We start from the raw sequence: 21,375 nt of genomic DNA on the forward strand, positions 1-21,375 counted from the left end.
GAAGCCGAGGTTAAGAGTTCGAGACCAGCCTGGCCAACATGGCAAAACCCCCCATCTACTAAAAATACAAAAATTAGCTGGGTGTGGTGAAGTGCACCTGTAATCCCAGCTACTCAGGAGGCTGAGGCACAAGAATCGCTTGAACCCGGGAGGTGGAGGCTGCAGTGAGCCAAGATTGCACCACTGCACTCCAGCGACAGAGTGAAACTGTGTCTTGAAATAAATTAATAAAATAAAAAAAAAATAAAAATCACCTTGGGAGTCCATGAAAGGAAGATCAGATGGAAATAAGAAAGACAAATGAGAAGGCTATTGCAAAATACCAAGTTTAAGAAGATGAGACTTAAACAATGGCATAGAAAGCAGAGAAGAGGAAAAGGGTTCCACAAATATTTGTGAGGTAGAATGAACAGGATTTGACAATTGAAGGAAGAATACAGAAAGAATCCCAGGTTTCCGATTTTGGCAACTGGGTGGATACAGGTGGCAGAGTTTTAGGGGAAAAGTGATCATTTACGTTTCAGACATGTTGGTTTTGAAACGCCTGCATGACAATCAATACAGATATGAAGTAGACAGTTGGTTCTACAAATATGAAGCTCAAGAGAGAGGACTGGACTAGAGATACAAACACAGAATTCATCAGCAAGCAGGTGGTAGTAAGAAACCATAAGATGTCCCAGAGAAAGCATGTAGAATGAAAAGGACAGAAACTAGAGATGACTATAGGGGAAGAGCTAGATTTAGTGGGTAGAAGAGGAAGAGAAGTCCACGTAAAACACTAAAAAAGAACTGGAAAGAGAGGAGGAAAACCAGTATCGGTGGTGCCCCAGTAGCCACAGGATAATATAATTTTGTTTCTTTTTTCTTTTCTTTTCTTTCTTTTTTTTTCTTTTTTTTTTTTTTTTTTTTTTGAGACACAGTTTTTACTCTGTTACCCAGGCTGGAGTGCAATGGCACGATCTTGGCTCACTGCAACCTCCGCCTCTGGGGTTCAAGCGATTCTCCTGCCTTAGTCCCCCAAGTAGCTGGGATTACAGGAATCTGTCACCACGCCCAGCTAATTTTGTATTTTTAGTAGAGACAAGGTTTCACCATGTTGGCCAGGCTGGTCTCGAACTCTTGACCTCAGGTGATCCTCCCACCTCAGCCTCCCATAGTGCTAGGATTACAGGTGTGGGCCACTGCGCCCGGCCTATAACTGTCATAATTCAGAAAAGTGCCCATGGATTTTGATGACTGATAACTGGTAAATATACCAAGAGCAGTTTTAGAAGGGCTTATGATGGCAATATCCCAATTGCTACGAATTGAAGAAGACTGTGAGAGAATGCTTGTAAAGTGTAATGATGGGTGAAGAGGAGTTGCTGGAAGTTAAAGAGTTACTTTATAGAAAGCAAAGTTATCTACTGAGAGGGAAGTGTGTGGGCTTAAAAAGTGCGTGTGGAGAGGGAAAGGCTCGTAATAGTTGTGCTGAGAGAGAAATCTTTGAATGCCGCTTCCTGTCAAGTTCCTGCTCAGTATTCTTCTCAGTTTCATGATAAACTTCTTGAAAAATTCCTTTGCCTTTACTTTCTCTCTTCCCCACTTCACTCCTTAAAACCACTTTAACTGTAGTTTGGCATTTGTCTCTATATAACAATGACTTTTAGAAAAAATCACCAGTGACTTTTGTGTTTCAAACCTAATGTACATTGTGTCACTTGATATTATTTGTTCAAAGAATAAATGTTCTGTTCTGGATATTCTTTTTTTTTTTTTAAATGGAGTCTCACTCACTCTGTTGCCTAGGCTGGAGTGCAGTGGTATGATCTCAGCTCACTGCAACCTCCACCTCCTGGGTTCAAGGGATTCTCCTGCCTCAGCCTTCCGACCAGCTGGGGTTACAGGTGCGTGCTGCCATGCCTGGCTAATTTTTGTATTTTTAGTAGAGATGGGGTTTCACCATCCTGGCCAGGCTGGTCTCAAACTCTTGACCTTAAGTGATCCTCCTGCCTTGGCCTCCCAAAGTGCTGGGATTACAGGCATGAGCCACTGCACCCTGCCAGTTCTGGATATTCTTAACATACTCTATGCTTTTGTCTAAATTATTTGATTCTGATTTCCAACAGTGAAATGGGAATGATGGAGAGTTGACACAATGAGATTGTAAGGCACATGGAGCGTCTCTGACATAAATAGTTATAATCATATCATTTTCCCAATAGAATGGTTTGCAGGGATTAAATGAGATAATGGCTATAAAATTCTTAATACATAGCTGTAAATAGCAATGATTATTTATATTTTAGTTTGAAAATCAGCAAACTAAAATTTAACAACTGAAGAAAGAGAGTTCAGCTACTTTGGGTGCTCAGGTAGAAAAATACTTGGTGATTATGAAACGATATGTCTGGAATTTGTTTCAAAATAATCGGGGGCGGGGGGTGGGGAGGGCAGGGTGTTGGGGTGGTAAAGGTGGGTTAGTGGTGGGAAATTGGCCACGTTATTGATGCTGAGTGTTTGCTATTCTAATTTTGTATCCGTTTGAAAATTTTATAATTAAAAATTATGATTTGTTTCGCTCTACGCAACGATGTTGACACAATATATTTGGTAAACTGAAATGTCACGGAAACTTAGTTTGTAACCGGTCAATGGCTTTTTGAGGTGTAGACACTTCACACCTTACTTCACTCCCCACTGTAAGGAAGATTTAACTTGAAGCGGAAATAATGATTTGAATTTACGGCTTTTATAATGTCATAAATGGGCGTCATTTCAATAACTACTCTCAGAATATCTTTTTCTATTCCACTTTACTTTTTCCTCTCCACTTAACCAACTCATCATTAGAAACTACAAGTCCCAGGATGCACTACACGATGAACGTCGGATCGAGGACCTCGTGTCTCTGAAGTGGTTGCCCTCGCCTTATTTGATTGGGAATAATCCCAATGAAAATTGATGTTTGTGACCCAGAGCAGATTCTGGAGCCTTTTGTAAGCCTGGGACGGCCCAGCGTGGAGGGGACAGCGTGGTACCTTTTTGTTCAGGCTTCGCTCAGGTCAGCTTCACCCTTTCCTGGGGCCTCCATGCGGCAGAAGGGCTCTGTTAGTGCGCCTCTAAGATGGCGACGCCTTTGGCGGTAAATTCGGGTAAGTGTGGCCAGACAGAGAGGAGACGATTGAGCTGAGCGATGACCAGGTCTTCAGGGAGAGACGAGACCGTGGGGTTTCTCGGAGTCTAGGACCCCACTTATGTGCGGTGCCTGCTTTTCCCTAATTCTGGGCCTAGAGTCCCACCCCTCCCCAGTTTGAATGGCGCGCGTCGGTGCTGCGGCTCCAGCCCTCGAGTTGGGGTTTGAGATTCCAGGCAGTGAGGCTTGGGCCGCTGGACCCAGGTGTGTAATCTCTCACAGCCCAGGGCTGAGTCTGGCCCCCCTCACCCCCAAGTTTCACTGTGCGTCTGTGGTCCAGATTTCGCTGGAATACGCGTCAGGTCTTCGACAGTGAAGCCAGAGGACCCGAGATATTTTCCAGCCATGAGCAGAGGCTGAAAGTAGGCGTCGGAGTTCCTTATAGGGTGGGGGATCTTGCAAGCAGCGAATACTCCCTATTATGAAGTCGGCCATCTGAAAGGTGGTCAGGAAGAGGGTGGCGGGACTTCAGCGGACGTCTCCTAACTCTGCGGATGTGGTTAGGCCCTGGATGTTCTTGTACCTTTGGAACTGCAGATTTTCGGGGTGGAGTTGAATCTAGAAGGTAGTAAAGGAACTCTGGAAGATTTGGGGTGGATCCTCTTTTGGTGATTCTCAATTCGGGCGGTACCGCCCTCCAGTGGTGTTTGAATGAGTGAGTGCATTTTGATTGTCATATTTCCTGGGGTATACTGCTGTCGCATAGTAGGCGGGGCAAGGATGCAGAAAGTCCTTCATGGGCAGAGCAGTCCGGGAAAATACTTTGGCGCCTAGAATGTTAATGCCTCGATTGAGATGCTCTAAAGTTCGCGGGCAAGATTAAGAGTATATCTGCGTGGTAAATGCTTGTAAGAATCTCACTTAAAAGGACTCTTTTCTGGGTGCATTTTCTGTTTCCTTACAGTCATTTTTTTAAAGTATTGGTTCTATTTTCCACAGGACTGATACTCTTGAAAAGTTGTCTAAATCTGTTTTGTAAATCAAATCATTTCAGAAACGCTATGATAAATTATAATGAAGGCTATGTTTACTGAACACATACTATATCCCAGCATTGCACTTATTATCGTACTTATCTCATTCAGTTCCCATTTATACACCTTTGGAGTAGTTGCTGTTACATACTCCATTTTACAGATTTGGAAATAGAGGCTTCAAATAGTTACGTAATGTCCCCAGAGTTAAACATCTAATGATTCTAAGTCAGTCTTAGGTGCTTAAACTACTTAGTGCTACTACTTAAGCACAACCTAACTCGTTTTATGATATTAGACATATGTATTAGAAGGTTAGTAATGAAGTTACATGCTTAATATTGCTGTCCTTCCTTCCCAATTAGATATGCTTAACGTGTGGTTATATATAATACATTTCTCTATTTTATTTTATTTTTTTATTTTTTATTTTTGAGATGGAGTCTTGCTCTGTCTCCCAGGCTGGAGTGCAGTGAAGCGATCCGCGATCCTGGCTCGCTGCAACCTCTGCCTCCCAAGTTGAAGCAATTCTCCTGCCTCAGCCTCCCGAGTAGCTGGGATTACAGGCATGTGCCACCACGCTGGGCTAATTTTTGTATTTTTAGTAGAGGCGGGGTTTCTCCATGTTGGCTAGGCTGATCTCGAACTGCTGTCCTCAAGCGATCCTTCTGCCTCCCAGAGTGGTAGGTTTACAGGTGTGAGCCAGCACGCAAGGTATATACATTTCTTTTCCTTTTTTTTTGTCTTTTTTTGAGATGGAGTCTCACCCTGTCCACCCAGGCTGGAGTGCAGTGGCGTGATCTCGGCTCACTGCAGCCTCCACCTCCTGGGTTGGAGCAACTCTCCTGTCTCAGCCTCTGAAGTAACTGGGATTACAGGCGCCCGCCACCATGCTTGGCTAGCCTGGCTAATTTTTTTTTTCTTTTTTGAGACGGAGTCTCACTCTGTTGCCCGGGCTGGAGTGCAGTGGCGTGATCTCGGCTCACTGCAACGTCTGCCTTCTGGGTTCAAGCGATTCTCCTGCCTCAGCCTCCCGAGTGGCTGGGATTACAGGCGCCCGCCACTACACCCAGCTAATTTTTTGTATTTGTAGTAGAGAAGGGGTTTCACCATATTGGCCAGGCTGGTCTCGAGCTCCTGACCCCGTGATTTGCTGTCTTCAGCCTCCCAAAGTGCTGGGATTACAGGCGTGAGTCACTGCGCCTGGCCAATTTTTTTGTATTTTCAGTAGAGACGGGGTTTCACCGTGTTGGCCAGACTGGTCTCGAACTCCTGACCTCAGGTGATCTGCCTACCTCGGCATCCCAAAGTGCTGGGATTACAGGCGTGAGCCACTGTGCCTGGCCCATATACATTTCTTTAGTACATACTCGCCCTAAGCTATTATAATTATTAAACGAATCATTGGAGGGAAAAGGAGTTGCCGACAGCAGCAAAGAGGGTACATTGTATAATAAAGCCTTGTGTCAGGAGTGTTTGATTGGCAACATAGGAAACATTTTTAAAAGCCAAGTCAGGAGATGGTTTTTTAAAAAACCAAACGTCTTAGGGAAGGAACTCTTTTTCCATCAAGGAATGAATGTCGGGTTGAGTGGGTAAAGGAAATGTGTCATATACGTGCAATATACATAATACATATACATGCATATACATAACATAACATATACATGCATATACATAGTATCCTTATGCAGCCTTAAAAAGGAAGGAAATCCTGTCACATAAAACAACGTGGATGAATCTTGAGGACATACTAAGTGAAATAAGCCAGTCACAAGACACAAATACTACATGATTCCACTTATATGAGATATCTGAAGTAGTCAAACTCATAGAAACAGAAAGTAGAATGGTGGTTGCCAGGGGCTGGGAAAGGGGAAAATGGGGAGTAGTTTAGGGGGCATAGAGTTTCTATTTTGCAAGATGAAAAAAGCTGTGAAGATCTGTTGCACAATGTGAATATACTTAACACTGCTGAACTGTACACTTAAAATTTGTTGAGATTGCATTCTATGTTATGTGCTTCCTTTAAATTGCAGTTTTAAAAAATCAAACATCTTGGAGTTGTAAGGAAAAAATACAGAGATTGTAGAGTTCTAAGATCTATGGTTGGCCAGGTGTGGTGGCTTATGCCTGTAATCCCAGCACTTTGGGAGGCTGAAGTGGGCAGATCGCCTGAGGTCAGGAGTTCGAGACCAGCCTGGCCAACATGGTGAAACCCTGTCTCTACAAAAATACAAAAATTAGCCTGGCGTGATGGCAGGTGTCTGTAATCCCAGCTACTCGGGAGGCTGAGGCAGGAGAATCGCTTGAACCTGGGAGGCGGAGGTTGCAGTGAGCTGAGATCATACCACTGCACTCCAGCCTAGGCAACAGAGTGAGACTCTGTCTTAAAAACAAACAAAGAAACAGACAAACAAAACAACAACAACAACAAAAAAACCTATGCTTGTATTTCAGCTGTATAACTTAACTAGTCTTGTGACCTGTATCAACCTGGCTGAGTACACTCACAGACTTGTGAATAAGCAACTATTAACACTGCTTGGCAGTCCTTCTGTGATAGTCTGGTCACCTCGTCGATTCACAGCAGTGACTACTTCAGACCTTTCTACACTCTTCAAATCTTTAACCTGCAACTAGCTAAACCTTCAGACTTCTATTCACAGAGAAAATAGGAGCCAACATGCATGAACTCCCTTTATTCACTCTCAAACCTACAAACCTAGGTGTGTCTGCATCCTTTTGAATCAGTTTTCCTCTGTCTTCCTATCTAATGTAAATCCCACCCATTGTGTTCTTCACCTGTTACCCCTTTTTTGTCTTGTATATTCACTTCTCTCTCTTGCTCTTTCCTTTCTCTCCACTAATGATCTCATGCCTCACTTCACTTACTGTCCTCTTCCTAGTCAAACCTTTCAAAAGATTTGTTAGTATTCATGGACTCCATCTCCTTCCTTTGTTCCTTCCCTCCTTCCCTCCTTCCTTCCCTCCCTCCCTCCCTCTGCCCAGGCTGGAGTGCAGTGGTGCAGTCTCGGCTCACTGCAGCCTCCACCTCCCAAGGTTAAACGATTCTCCTGCCTCAGCCTCCCTAGTAGCTGGGATTACAGGCCTGAACTGCTGTGCCCAGCCTACTGACTCCCTTTTCATACCTCCTATTCCTTCACCCATTCTGGTCTCTTTCATCCTTGTAAACAGCTCTCAATAGGGTTAACTTCTGTTTCTTGTAGTTCAGAAAGTTCCTTTTTAAAAAATTATTTTTTATTTTGAGACAGGTGCTCATTCTGTCTCCCAGACTGGAGTGCAGTGGCGTGATCTCAGCTCACTGCAACTTCTGCCTCCCAGGTTCAAGAGATTCTCCTGCCTCAGCCTCCCCAAGTAGCTGGGATTACAGGCACCCGCCACCACACCTGGCTAATTTTTGTACTTCTAGTAGAGATGGGGTTTCACCATGTTGGCCGGGGGGCCTCGAACTTCTGACCTCAAATGATTCACCTGCCTCAGCCTCCCAAAGTGCTGGGATTATAGGCATGAGCAAAAAGTCCCCATGTTTTAAATCTTCATTTGGCTTGATCTTTTAGAGTAAAGACCAAAATCCAAAATCCTTTTTTTTTTTTTTTTTTTTTGAGACGGAGTCTGGCTCTATCGCCAGGCTGGATGGAGTACAGTGGCGCGATCTTGGCTCACTGAAACCTCTGCCTCCCGGGTTGAAGCGATTCTCTTGCCTCAGCCTCCTGAGTAGCTGGGACTACAGGCATGTGCCACCGCGCCCAGCTAATTTTTGTATTTTTGGTAGAGCAGGGTTTCACCATGTTGGCCAGGATGGTCTTGATCTCCTGACCTCGTATCTGCCCACCTCGGCGTCCCAAAGTGCTGGGATTATAGGCCTGAGCCACCACACTTGGTCGTCAAAATTCTTTAAGGCGGCAAGTGAGCCCTGCGTGATGATCTTGCCAAACCCGTTTTCTGTACTGCAGCTCTCTTGGCCTTTTGAGTTCTTTGACATGCCGCATTCCCTCTTGCCATGGAAACCCACAAGTTGTCCTCTCCCTGGAATGCGTGTCTTCATCTCCCACCTGTCAGTTAACTACCACTTTTGTTCTTTAGATTTCAGCCTAGTTATCACTTCCTCATGGATAATTCTGTCCTCTGGCTAGGTCAGATTCCCCTATTATGTGATCTCTTGCCCTGGCTACCTCTCCTTCATATCCTTCATATCCTGACCACAGTTGGATTTTATTTTATTTTTATTTATTTATTTATTTTTTGAGATGGAGTCTTACTCTGTCACCCAGGCTGGAGTGCAGTGGCATGATCTCGGCTCACTGCAGCCTCCGCCTCCGGGGTTCAAGCGATTCTCCTGCCTCAGCCTCCCTAGTAGCTGGGACTACAGGCGCATGCCATCACGCCTGGCTAATTTTTTGTATTTTTGGTAGAGACGGGGTTTCACTGTGTTAGCCAGGATGGTCTTGATCTCCTGACCTCGTGATCTGGCCTGCCTTGGCCTCTCAAAGTGGTGGGATTACAGGCGTGAGCTACCACGCCCGGCCAGATTTTACATTTATGTATGATTATGATTAATGTTTTTCCTCACTGCAGTGTAATCTTACCAATACCTCACACATGGTGGATGAAGGAGTAAATGTGATTTGCTGGAGGTATCCCTAAACATTAAGGAAAATAAATGTATTTCTCAACTGACTAAACTACATGGTAAAAATACATATTTAGTAATTTTGAAAAATTTATAGTGTCCCTTCATTTGTAATCAGTAAAAAGATATTTACTGTAATCCCAGAACTTTAGGAGGCTGAGGAGGGAGGATCACTTGAGGCCAGGAGTTCAAGACAAGCCTGGGCAACATGGCAACACCCCAGTTCTACAAAAAGTACAAAAATTAGCCAGGTCTGGTGGTGCGCGCACACCTGTAATCCTAGCTACTAGAGAAGCTGAGGCAGGAGGTTGCTTGAGCCCAGGAGTTTGAGGCTGTAGTGAGCTGTGATTGCCTCACTGCACTCCAGCCTGGGTGACAGCAAGACCCTGTCACAAAAAACAAACAAAAAAAAGGTGTTTACTGAAATTGGTCAAACTCAAGAGAGATTGAAGATAACTCTTTGTTGCAGCTATCTTTGGTGTTTTTTTTTCTTTTTCTTTTTTTGAGAGGAGGTTTCACTCTGTTGCCCACGCTGGAGTGCAGTGGCTCAGTCATGGCATACTACAGCCTCTACCCTCCGAGACTCAGGTGATCCTCCCACTTCAGCCTCATGAGTAGCTGAGACTATAGGCACAAGCCACCATGCCCGGCTATTTTTTTTTTTTTTTTTTTTTTGAGACGGAGTCTTGCCCTGTCACCCAGGCTGGAGTGCAATGGCATGATCTCAGGTGACTGCAGCCTCCGCCTCCTGGGTTCAAGCAATTCTCCTGCCCCGGCCTCCCAAGTAACTAGGATTACAGGTGTTAGCCACCACGCCCAGCTAATTTTTTTGTGTGTCTTTAGTAGAGACGGGGTTTCACCATGTTGGCCATGCTGGTCTTGAACTCCTGACCTTTTGATCTGCCCACCTCGGCCTCCCAAAGTGCTGGGATTACAGGCGTGAGCCACCACGCCCGGCCTGTTTTTTTTTTTAAGTAGAGACAGGGTTTTGCCATGTGACCCAGGCTGGTCTTGAACTCCTGCACTTAAGCTCCTTGAACCTTGCTTGGGAGGCCTACCTCGGCCTCTCAAAGTGCTAGGATTACAGGTGTGAGCCACCTTGCCTGGCCCTTTGGTGCTATGTTGATATTAATGATGAACTAAGTAGGCCAGTGTACCTGTTTTTTATTGTTGAGTTTTTTGTTTGTTTTTTGAGATGGAGTCTCACTCTGTCTTCCAGACTGGAGTGCAGTGGTGCGCTCTCGGCTCACTGCAACCTCTGCCTCCGGGTTCAAGCGATTCTCCCACCTCAGCCTCCTGAGTAGCTGGGATTACAGGCACACACCACCATGCCTGGCTAATTTTTTAAAATTTTTTGTAGAGACAGGGTTTCAACATTTTGGCCAGGCTGGTCTCGAACTCCTGACCTCAAGTGATCTGCCTGCCTTGGCCTCCCAAAGTACTGGGATTACAGGTGTGAGCCACTGCAGCCGGCCTATTGTAGAGTTTTGACCTTTAATTGGATGCCTGCCATTATTGGGGGAAAAATTGGATTTTTCTCTACCATTCACTGAGCTTGTTACACTAAATATGTATAGTACAAGGAAATTTATTGGTTTTTCAGAGGTCCTACTGTATATTAATTAATACTTGAGGGAGAGAAAATTAACTTTTGTCAGCACTTTATCAGATTTCTGAAATGTCTGTGGTAAGGTATATTTCAGATTTGCATAGGAGTCATCATTAATACCTTCCCTTTATACCCTGTGCCATTTGATGACCAATCCTGAGTCCTTTCTGTTACTAACAGACCTTTTCTTCCTCCTGTACTGCCCTCATCCTAGTTTAGGTTCCATTTTCTTATTTTTTTTTTTTTTTGAGATGGAGTTTCGCTATTGTTGCCCAGGCTGGAATGCAATGGTGCGATCTTGGCTCACTGCAACCGCCACTTCCAGAGTTCAAGCCATTCTCTTGCCTCAGCCTCCCGAGTAGCTGGGATTACAGGCACCTGCCACCATGCCTGGCTAATTTTGTATTTTTAGTAGAGATGGGGTTTCTCTGTTGATCAGGCTGGTCTCGAACTCCTGACCTAAGGTGATCTGCCCGCCTTGGCCTCCGGGTTCCATTTTCTTATAAGTGGCTTACTTACCTATTATCCTTGTTTCCTGACACTGCCTGTTCTAGTCCATCAACCACACTAGAACACCACTGTCCTACAATGCCAGTTTCATTTTGTCATCTACTACTGGAAACTTTGCCATTTACTAATAGGAAAAATTCCATCATGGCCCTGGAATCCAAGGCTGAAACCTACTCTATCCTTTGCAGTTAGAGAGAGGGCCAAGAAAATGATCCTGAGGGAAGTCAGTTAGTTACCAGGATCTAGGTCCTCATTTTGGCAGGCAGAGAAATCCGATTTTTTTCAGTGTATCCAGAGTTGATTAGGTCCCATTCATTGATTATTCTCTAATCAAATTCAGAAAAGACAGATACATAAACCAGTATGCCAGTTATTGCTCTTCTTTATTTTATTTGTTTATTTGTTTTTTGAGACAGAGCCTTGCTGTGTTGCCCAGGCTGGATTGCAGTGGTGTGACCTCAGCTCACTGCAACCTCTGCCTCCCAGATTCAAGCGATTCTTGTGCCTAAGCCTTCCTTGTAGTTGGATTTACAGGTGTGCATCATTGCGCCTGGCTAATTTTTGTATTTCTAGTAGAGACGGAGTTTCACCATGTTGGCCAGACTGGTCTTGAACTCCTAGCCTTGGCCTCCCGAAGTGCTGGGGTTACAGGGATGAGCCACCACCCCTGTCTACCAGTTATTGCTCTTTAATTGGAAGTATGTCTGCATAGGTAGTCATGTTGCCCTGTCAACACATCCTTCATGATAGAAATTTATATGTCGGGCTATATTTTTAATCAGAAGATTGGAAAGTGTGGGACCAAAGCAGGAGAAGCAAAGCAGGGAATTGGATGATCTGTCTAGGTAAGGAAGATCTAGACATGTAGATTCCTCACATCCCCACATCAAAGACCTGACGCTTCGCATCCTTCCCTAATCTTCAGATTAGTTTAGGCTCTTTCTTTCATGTACTCTCATAGTACTCTGTACTTCATCATATCTTTTATTATACTGATATCTTTGGAATTATTTGTTTTTTTGTTTTGTTTTGTTTTTTGAGACAGAGTCTTGCTCTGTTGCCCAGGCTGAAGTGCAGTGGCACAATCTCGGCTCACTGCAACCTCTGCCTCCCGGGTTCAAGTGATTGATTCTTCTGCCTCAGCCTCCCGAGTAGCTGGGACTACAGGTGCGCACCACCATGCCTGGCTAATTTTTGTATATTTAGTAGAGACGGGGTTTCACCATATTGGCCAGGTGGCTGGTCTCGAACTCCTGACCTCGTGATCAGCCCACCTCGGCTTCCCAAAGTGCTGAGATTATAGGCGTGAGCCACTGCACCCAGCCTGGAATTCTTTGTTTAATGTCTGTCAGTCTTATCAATTTATAAGTTCCATGAGGGTTGGGATTCTGTCTGTCTTGCTCAGTCTATATATATATATATAGTCCCTCAGTAAATATTTGATAGTGAATGAAAGTATGAATAAATAATCCAGCTCCACTGGTTTAGTCCGTCCTGTCCCTGCACATCTCCCCTTTAAAACATTTTTTTTTCAAGCTGGGTGCAGTGGCTCATGCCTTTCATCCCAGCACTTGGGAAGGCCAAAGTGGGCAGGGTAGATTGCTTGAGTCCAGGAGTCTGAGACAAGCCTGGACAACATGGTGAAGCCCTGTCTCTACCAAAAAAAAAAAAAGCAAACGAACAAAAATTAGGTGGGTGTGGTTGCATACCTGTAGTCTCAGCTATTCAGGAGGCTGAGGGGGGAGGATCTCTTGACCCCAGGAAGTTGAGGCTACAGTGAGCTGAGATGGCGCCACTGTACCCCAGCCTGGGTGACAAAGTGAGACCCTGTCTCAAAAAAATAAAAATGTTTTTAAATTACATTGCGTCATCTGACATTGTTCCTTGGGTTATAATGTATTTAATTACATTACAGTTATCTTTCATGTTATTCTTATATCCTGGTAACTTTATTTGGATTTGGGTTTTCTCAGCATTTTAACCTGTTTACAGTCTTTAATGTTTAGGCTATAGTTAGTTCTAAGTTTCATCTGTTGAGTAATTGATTGGTTTTGACCAGTTTTTCCTTCAGAGTCTAAACACATATGAGTACCTTATCTGCTTATTTCCAAACAGAAACCTTTGGCTTTAGGGTCATATTTTTTAAATGGTGAGTCTAAAATCAGTTTAGCAGGGGCCGGGCGCCGTGGCTCATGCCAGTAATCCCAGCACTTTGGGAGGCCGAGGTGGGCAGATTGCTTGAGGCCAGGAGTTCGAGACCAGCCTGGCCAAATGGTGAAGCCCCATCTCTAATAAAAATACAAAAATTAGACGGGCGTGGTGGCACGCCTGTAATCACAGCTACTCAGGAAGCTGAGGCAGGAGAATCACTTGAACCCAGGAGGTGAAAGTTGCAGTGAGCGGAGATTGTGCCACTGCACTTCAGCCTGGGTGATAGAGTGAGTGAGACTGCATCTTAAAAACAATAAAGATAAAATCAATTTAGTGGGTCCCTCACCAAAAATGGGACAGAACACAAAATATCATAGGGCATTGAATATAATAAATGAATTAATTTTAGTTTTTTATTGTTGTTGTTGCTGAGACAGTCTTGCTCTGTTGCCCAGGATGGAGTGCAGTGGCGTGATCTTGGCTCACTGCAACCTCCACCTCCCAGGTTCAAGCGATTCTGGTGCCTGGCCTCCCGAGTACCTGGGATTACAGGTGTGCGCCAGCACTCCTGGCTAATATTTTTGTATTTTTAGTAGAGACGGGTTTTTACCATGTTGGCCAGGCTGGTCTCGAACTCCTAGCCTCAAGTGATCTGCTGGCCTTGGCCTTCCAAAGTGCTGGGATTATAGGTGAGAGCCAGCCTGAATTTTAGTATTTTATATAATACTTCTGTTCCAGTTTTGTGTATACATGTGTACTGGGTTGAAACGTGAAATATTTCTTACTATGGATTATAGTCAAAGTTTGAAAGCACTACTCCTACCTCTTTAATCTTGCTACTGCTCTGAATTCGCTTTCATACTTTCACACCTGTCTCTGATTTGCTCACACTTGTTCTTGGCTGATGTTTGTTGCCCAGATTTTCCTCATCCTTCAAATGCTGCACAAGTGCAGCCATTTCTTAGCCAACTCTGACCATCAGTTTGATCTTTTGAAATTATTTTATTGTTTGTGCCAACAATCATATTCCTTTACCGGAATATTTCACTTATGTACATTTTATCTCCCCAACTTGTGAGCTATAAGACAAAGATTGTTTGTCTTATCTTCTTTGATACTTTACTGTTCATTTATGGAGCTTAAATTTTTTATTTTGTATTTTTTGAGATGGAGTCTCGCTCTGTTGCCAGGCTGGAGTGCAATGGCATGATCTCGGCTCACTGCATCCTCCGCCTCCTGGGTTCAAGCAATTCTCCTGCCTTAGCCTCCTGAGTAGCTGGGATTACAGGCACGTGCCACCACGCCTGGCCAATTTTTTGTATATTTTAGTAGAGATGGGGTTTCACCATGTAGGCCAGGCTGGTCTCGAACTCCTGACCTCAGGTGATCCACCCGCCTTGGCCTCCCAAAGTGCTGGGATTACAGGTGTGAGCCACTGTGCCCGGCCTTAGTACTATTTTTGAAATACCTAAATTCTTCCCAAACACTTTCACTTTTTAAGTATTATGTATTATAGTATAAATGTGTCATTTACTTTCCAGTAAATTATGGTGAAAGTACAATTTACTGGTTAGGGCACACTCTGATGCCCAGACTGCTTGGGCTTAAGTTCTGACATTATCTAGTGTGACCTCAGGTGGTGAATATTTTGACCTCTCTGCCTCAGTTTCCATATTTATAAAATGGAGGAAGCCATAGCGTTGACCTCATAGGGTGTTATAAGACATAATCATTCATGTAAAGAGCTTAGGGCCGTGCTTAGTAGCACACAGCACAAGTTCAGTCATTATTACTTACTGTTATCACGTTTATCAATTAAAATGTGATCCTTTTTATATGAGTTTATAAAAGTATTCTGTATTTCTATGCTGTTTTATAATAGCCAGTGTCTCAGGCCAAAGTACGTTTTCAGCTTCTAAGTTTTATAAAATCTGAGTTATTTCCCTACTGCTGCTTTTCATCTAGATGACAAGAAGGAAAGGAAGGAAAGGCACTTACCTTTATTGAGTGCCTATGATATGAAAGGCACTGGACTGTGTGTTTTCCTTAGTTTATCTCATTTGAAAACTTACAGCTCTTTGAAGCAGATGGTGTTTATGTTTTATATATATATATACTCTGTCAGCAACATTATCAGTAAATAGGATGATCTAATCACGAGAAGAGTCAACCAAAAAAAAAAAGAAGATTGAAATAAGGACCTGAAGCCCAGGCACGGTGGCTCATGCCTGTAAGCCTAGCACTTTGGGAGGCCAAGGTGGGCAGATTGCCTCAGCTCAGGAGTTCGAGACCAGCCTGGGCAACACGGTGAAACCCTGTTTCTACTAAAATGCAAAACAAATCAGCCAGGCGTGGTGGCATGCACCTGTAGTCCCAGCTACTCAGGAGGCTGAGGCATATATATATGGAAACTGAAGTTTAAAGAGGTTATTTCCCTTGTTCCAGTACACATAGCTAATGAAGTGGTAAAACTAGGTCCAGCTGATATTCCAATTTAAAGTCAGGATTTATTTTATTTATTTATTTAATTTTTAAATTTTTTTCGAGATGGGGTTTTGATCTTCTCGCCCAGGCTAGAGTGCAGTGGCACGATCCTGACTCACTGCAACCTCCGCCTCCCAGGTTCGAGTGATTTCTCCTGTGCCAGCCTCCCAAGTAGCTGGGACTACATGCGCGCACCACCACACCCGGCTAATTTTTGTATTTTTAGTAGAGACGGGATTTCACCATGTTGGCCAGGTTGGTCTCAAACTCCTGACCTCAGGTAATCTGTCCACCTCGGCCTCCCAGAGTGCTGGGATTACAGGGGTGAGCCATTGTGCCTACCTAAAGTCAGGATTTATTTTATAGTAAGTCAGATAAAGTGATGTGTTTATATCATTGCTTGAGAATTTTAATAAACTATGCTTTTATATGAGTGTCTCTTAATCAGTTATGACACTGATATTTATATAATTATTATCAATCATTTATTATATTATATATTTATAGATAAATTATAATATATAGAATTTAAAATTATATATATATTTATAAAATCATAAATATATAAATATATTTATAAAATCATATAAATTTATATATAAATATATAATTTTATTTACAATTATATATTTATAAATATTATAATATATAATATATATAATATATAATATATAATTATATAATATATATAATATATAATATATAATTATATAATATATAATTATATAATATATAATATATAATTATATAATTATATATTATATAATATATAATTATATAATATATAATATATAATTATATAATATATATAATATATAATTATATAATATATAATATATAATTATATAATAATATAATATATAATTATATATTATATATAATATATAATTATATAATATATAATAATATAATTATATAATATATATAATATATAATTATATGTTATATAATATGTTATATAATATGTTATATGTTATATAATATATAATTATATGTTATATATTATGTTATATGTTATATAATATATAATTATATGTTATATATTATGTTATATGTTATATAATATATAATTATATGTTATATGTTATATGTTATATAATATATAATTATATGTTATATATAATATATAATTATATGTTATATATTATGTTATATATTATATAATATATAATTATATATTATATATAATATACAATATATTATAATATATTATCATGTATAATATCATATATTATATACTATAATATTAATATTATAGTATATCAATATCATATATCATATATTATAATATTAATATTATAATATATTAATATCATATATCAATATTATAATACATTAATATCATATATCAATATTATAATACATTAATATCATATCAATATTAATATACATTAATATCATATCAATATTAATATACATTAATATCATATCAATATCAATATACATTAATATCATATCAATATCAATATATATTAATATCATATCAATATCAATATATAATAGTATATCAATATTAATATATATTAATAGTATATCAATATTAATATATATTAATAGTATATCAATATTAATATATATTAATAATATATCAATATTAATATATATTAATAGTATATCAATATTAATATATATTAATAGTATATCAATATTAATATATATTAATAGTATATCAATATTAATATATATTAATAGTATATCAATATTAATATATATTAATAGTATATCAATATTAATATATATTAATAGTATATCAATATAATTATATGATATATAATATAATATACATATTGTATATTATATATAATGATAACAATCATATATATAATATATAATGATAACAATCATTATATATAATATATATAATGATAACAATCATTATATATATAATATATAATGATAACAATCATTATGTATATAATATATAATGATAACAATCATTATGTATATAATATATAATAACAATCATTATGTATATAATATATAATGATAACAATCATTATGTATATTATATATAATGATAACAATCATTATGTATATTATATATAATGATAATATATAATGATAATAATAATTATATATATTTTATATATAATGATAAGAATTATATATAAAATATATAATTATAGTAATTATATATTATATATAATTATAATAATAATTATATATCATATAATATACATTATATTATATGATATATAATGTATATTATATAATATAGATTATATATAGTATACATTATATTATATATTATTTATATTATATATATTATATATTATATAATTATGTTATATGATATATATTATATATTATATATATTATATATTATATTATATATATTATATTATATATTATGTAATATATATTATATATGATATTATATATTATATTATATTATATATATTATATTATATTATATTATATATTATAGAATATATATTATATTAGATTATATATTATAATGATATTAAATATAATTATATTTTATAATTATATATAAAATATAAAGTTACAAAATATAAAATTAAAATTATGAAATATAAAATATATAAAATATAAAATTATAATAATATATAATATAGTTAATGTAACATACTAATTATAATATAGTTATTTATAATATAATTGATAATTATATTAATTAAGATAACTTCCTAGATTAAAAAGTAGCTGTGAGTGTAACTAAAATGTGTAGATGGTAACCTCACATTATTTTTCAGGTGTATGTTTTCTTTGACGGTGGTTTCATTTATTTTTTCTTTAAGCTGCTAGTCTATGGGGTCCTTACAAAGACATTTGGCATAAAGTGGGAAATGCTCTTTGGAGAAGACAACCTGAAGCTGTTCACCTTCTTGATAAGATTTTGAAGAAACACAAACCTGACTTCATCTCATTGTTCAAAAATCCGGTAAGAAATTTACTTTTTCAGTTTTTTTCGGATTTTTTTTTTTAAGATTGAGGAAGCATGTAGACTTTTTTCTTTTTTTTTTCTTAATTTTCAAATTTTTTTCAGAAATTTATTTACTGTGACACAGTCTTGTGAGGTCCTGATGACATGTACCCTTAAACGCTTAAAAAAAAAAAAAAAAAAAAAAGACAGGGTCTAACTTTGTTGCCCAGGCTTGTCTTGGACTTCTGGCCTCAGTGATCCTCCTGCCTCAGCTTCCCAAAGTGCTGGGATTGCAGACGTGAGTCACCATGCCAGCTGCAAAAACTATTTTAAAAACTTTTTTTAATTTTTAATTTTTGTGAGTACATAAAGGATGTATATATTCATGAGGTATGTGAGATGTTTTGATACAGGCATGCAATGTGAAATAATCACATCATGGAGAATGGGGAATCATTCAGCCCCTCAAGCATTTATCCTTTGTTTTCCAAACAATCCGTTTATACTCTTAGTTATTTTAAAATGTACAATTATTATTGGCTATCATCACTCTGTTGTGCTATCAATAGTAGGTCTTTGCAAGTAAACTCTTAATGTACGTAACGAAAACATGTTACCTGTCTCACTCCAGTGATTCAATGATTTTCTTTTCTAGACATTTTTTAAAGACAGGGTGTTGCTCTGTCCTCCAGACTGGAGTGCAGTGGCCTGATTATAGCTCACTACAGCCTCAAACTCCTGGGTTCAAGCGTTCTTCCTGGCTCCTCACTCCTAAGTAGCTGGGACTACAGGTGTGTGCCACCATGCCCAGCTAATTTTTTTTAGAGATAGGGTCTTGCTATGTTGCCCAGGCTGGTCTTGAATTCCTGGCCTCAAGTGATCTTCCTGCCTTGGTCTCAAAAAGTGTTGGGATTACAGACGTGAGCCACTGTGCTCTGCTGTGATTTTAATGGACTTTTTCTTAGGAGCAATGTTATTCTCCATAGACGTTAATATTATGTTTATCTCTAGCTAGGAGATAAACTTAATAATATTTGAAGACTATTTAAGAAATTTAGTACATTCCAGAAATACTAACTGCCTTAGAATTTCTGACCTCTAGTTAGTAATACATCTAAGCTTGGTAAGATTGATTATTTTGTTTATTTCCAGATATACATTAAAATTTTAAGTATTATTTTATAGTAGTTTATAATATTATGTAAGTTGTGTTAATGGAACGAATTAATTCTTGTATATCTTTAATTTTTGCATCTTGAAATTCTTTGCAATAGCAATAGGGTACTTTAGTGGAGGGGATTCAAACTTGGAAAATGCTTTTCTTGTTGTTTGGCACTTTTCCTTTGCATGTGTGTGTTTGTGTGTCAGAGTCTCACTCTGTCGCCCAGTCTGGAGTGCAGTGGTGCGATCTTGGCTCACTGCAACCTCCCTCCCATGTTCAAGCAATCCTCCTGCCTCAGCCTCCCGAGTAGCTGGATTACAGGCGCCTGCCACCACGTCCAGCTAATTTTTTTGTATTAGAGACGTGGTTTCACCATGTTTGCCAGGCTGGTCTTGAACTGTTGGCCTCAAGTGATCTGCCTGTTTCAGCTTCTCAAAGTGCTAGGATTACAGGCATGACCCACCACGCCCAGTCTGGCACTTTTCTTTTATATACAGCAAGGAAGCCATCTAAGAACTATTTATGGGATTGTGTTTCAAGAAATGGCTTTTTGCTTTTTAGCTTTTTTTTTGCTTTCTTTAGTAGAAAGAGCCCCAGCCTGGGAACCAGTTGAGCTGATTTCCAGTCTTGGCTTTACCACTAGAGAGTTTTATGACCGTAGACAAGTTACCTGACTTAGCTGGATGTTGGTTTTTCTGTCTGCAATAAAGGAGCTAGATTCAATGACCAATGTGTAACCTTTAAGTTCTGAAACTTTAGATTTTATGATCTATCTTTTAGGAAATAAGACCACATTTTATATAACATTAATAAACTGTTACTTGCTCTGCTAAGTAATTAAACAGTTCATATATCCATTTGTTATGTACCATTTGAAGACCTTATTATTTTTATTTATTATGTAATTGAAAAGTTCTGTAGAAACTTGAAAAATAGTATGCTATTTTGTATATTTTCTCCAAATTTTTCAGATCAGAGTTTAGCAGTCACAGTTATTGAGAAGGTAGTATTGGAATAAAAAGTTTAAGGTTATGCAAAATATTACCTCATAAAAGTCTGTTCTAAATTACCTGATAAGAAATACTTCTGTTTGTCATGTTACCAGGCTAAATTATCATGAATAAGCTTCTGTAGGTAACACTTTGGGACCTTGTCTCCAGTGTGCTATTTTCATAACAATTACTATTTTATCATTGTAGCCAAAAAATGTTCAACAGCATGAGAAGGTTCAGAAAGCCAGTACAGAGGGAGTTGCCATTCAGGGTCAACAGGGAACTCGACTTCTTCCTGAACAGCTCGTTAAAGAAGCCTTTATTCTCAGTGACCTTTTTGATATTGGAGAATTGGCAGCTGTTGAGCTTCTTCTTGCTGGTAGGTTGACATTTAACTGAAACAGTGGTAAAATAATGCAAAATTATAAAATCACTCATAGTTTAAAATAGTTTATTGTTTAGATTCTATCATAGTTTCTAAGGATGCAGTTTGGTAAAACCATATTCAAAATATTTCCTTTTTTAATCTTTGTTGTTTTTTTTTTTTTGAGACAGAGTCTCCCTCTGTTGCCCAGGCTGGAGTGCAGTGGCATGATATCGGCTCACTGCAACCTCCACTTCCCAGGTTCAAGTGATTCTCATGGCTCAGCCTCCCGAGTAGTTGGGATTACAAGGCATGTACCACCATGCCCGGCTATCCTTTTTTAACCTTTGATTGAAAGGAAGGCTTCAGTTTAGTGATCAGAATTGTTAAAGACATCTCAGAAATTTTAT

General features: G+C 39.0%; 1 protein-coding gene across 2 annotated transcripts in view; it reads left to right on the forward strand.

Moving 5' to 3' along the window:
- Positions 1–2,854: 2,854 nt before the first annotated feature.
- The window catches only part of NUP205 (nucleoporin 205), a 94,643-nt gene continuing 76,122 nt past the window's right edge, over positions 2,855–21,375 (forward strand). The window contains exons 1-3 of one of the 2 annotated variants that reach the window (XM_054493782.2): positions 2,855–3,137; positions 18,323–18,465; positions 20,809–20,980. In XM_054493782.2, the coding sequence (XP_054349757.1) occupies positions 3,110–3,137; positions 18,323–18,465; positions 20,809–20,980 (343 nt within the window). In that variant the 5' untranslated portion in view covers positions 2,855–3,109. The remainder of the gene's footprint in view (positions 3,138–18,322; positions 18,466–20,808; positions 20,981–21,375) is intronic. The other variant, XM_063667861.1, reaches the window with a different exon arrangement.

The sequence above is a fragment of the Pongo pygmaeus genome, chromosome 6 (assembly GCF_028885625.2).
Source record: "Pongo pygmaeus isolate AG05252 chromosome 6, NHGRI_mPonPyg2-v2.0_pri, whole genome shotgun sequence".
NCBI lineage: Eukaryota > Metazoa > Chordata > Mammalia > Primates > Hominidae > Pongo > Pongo pygmaeus.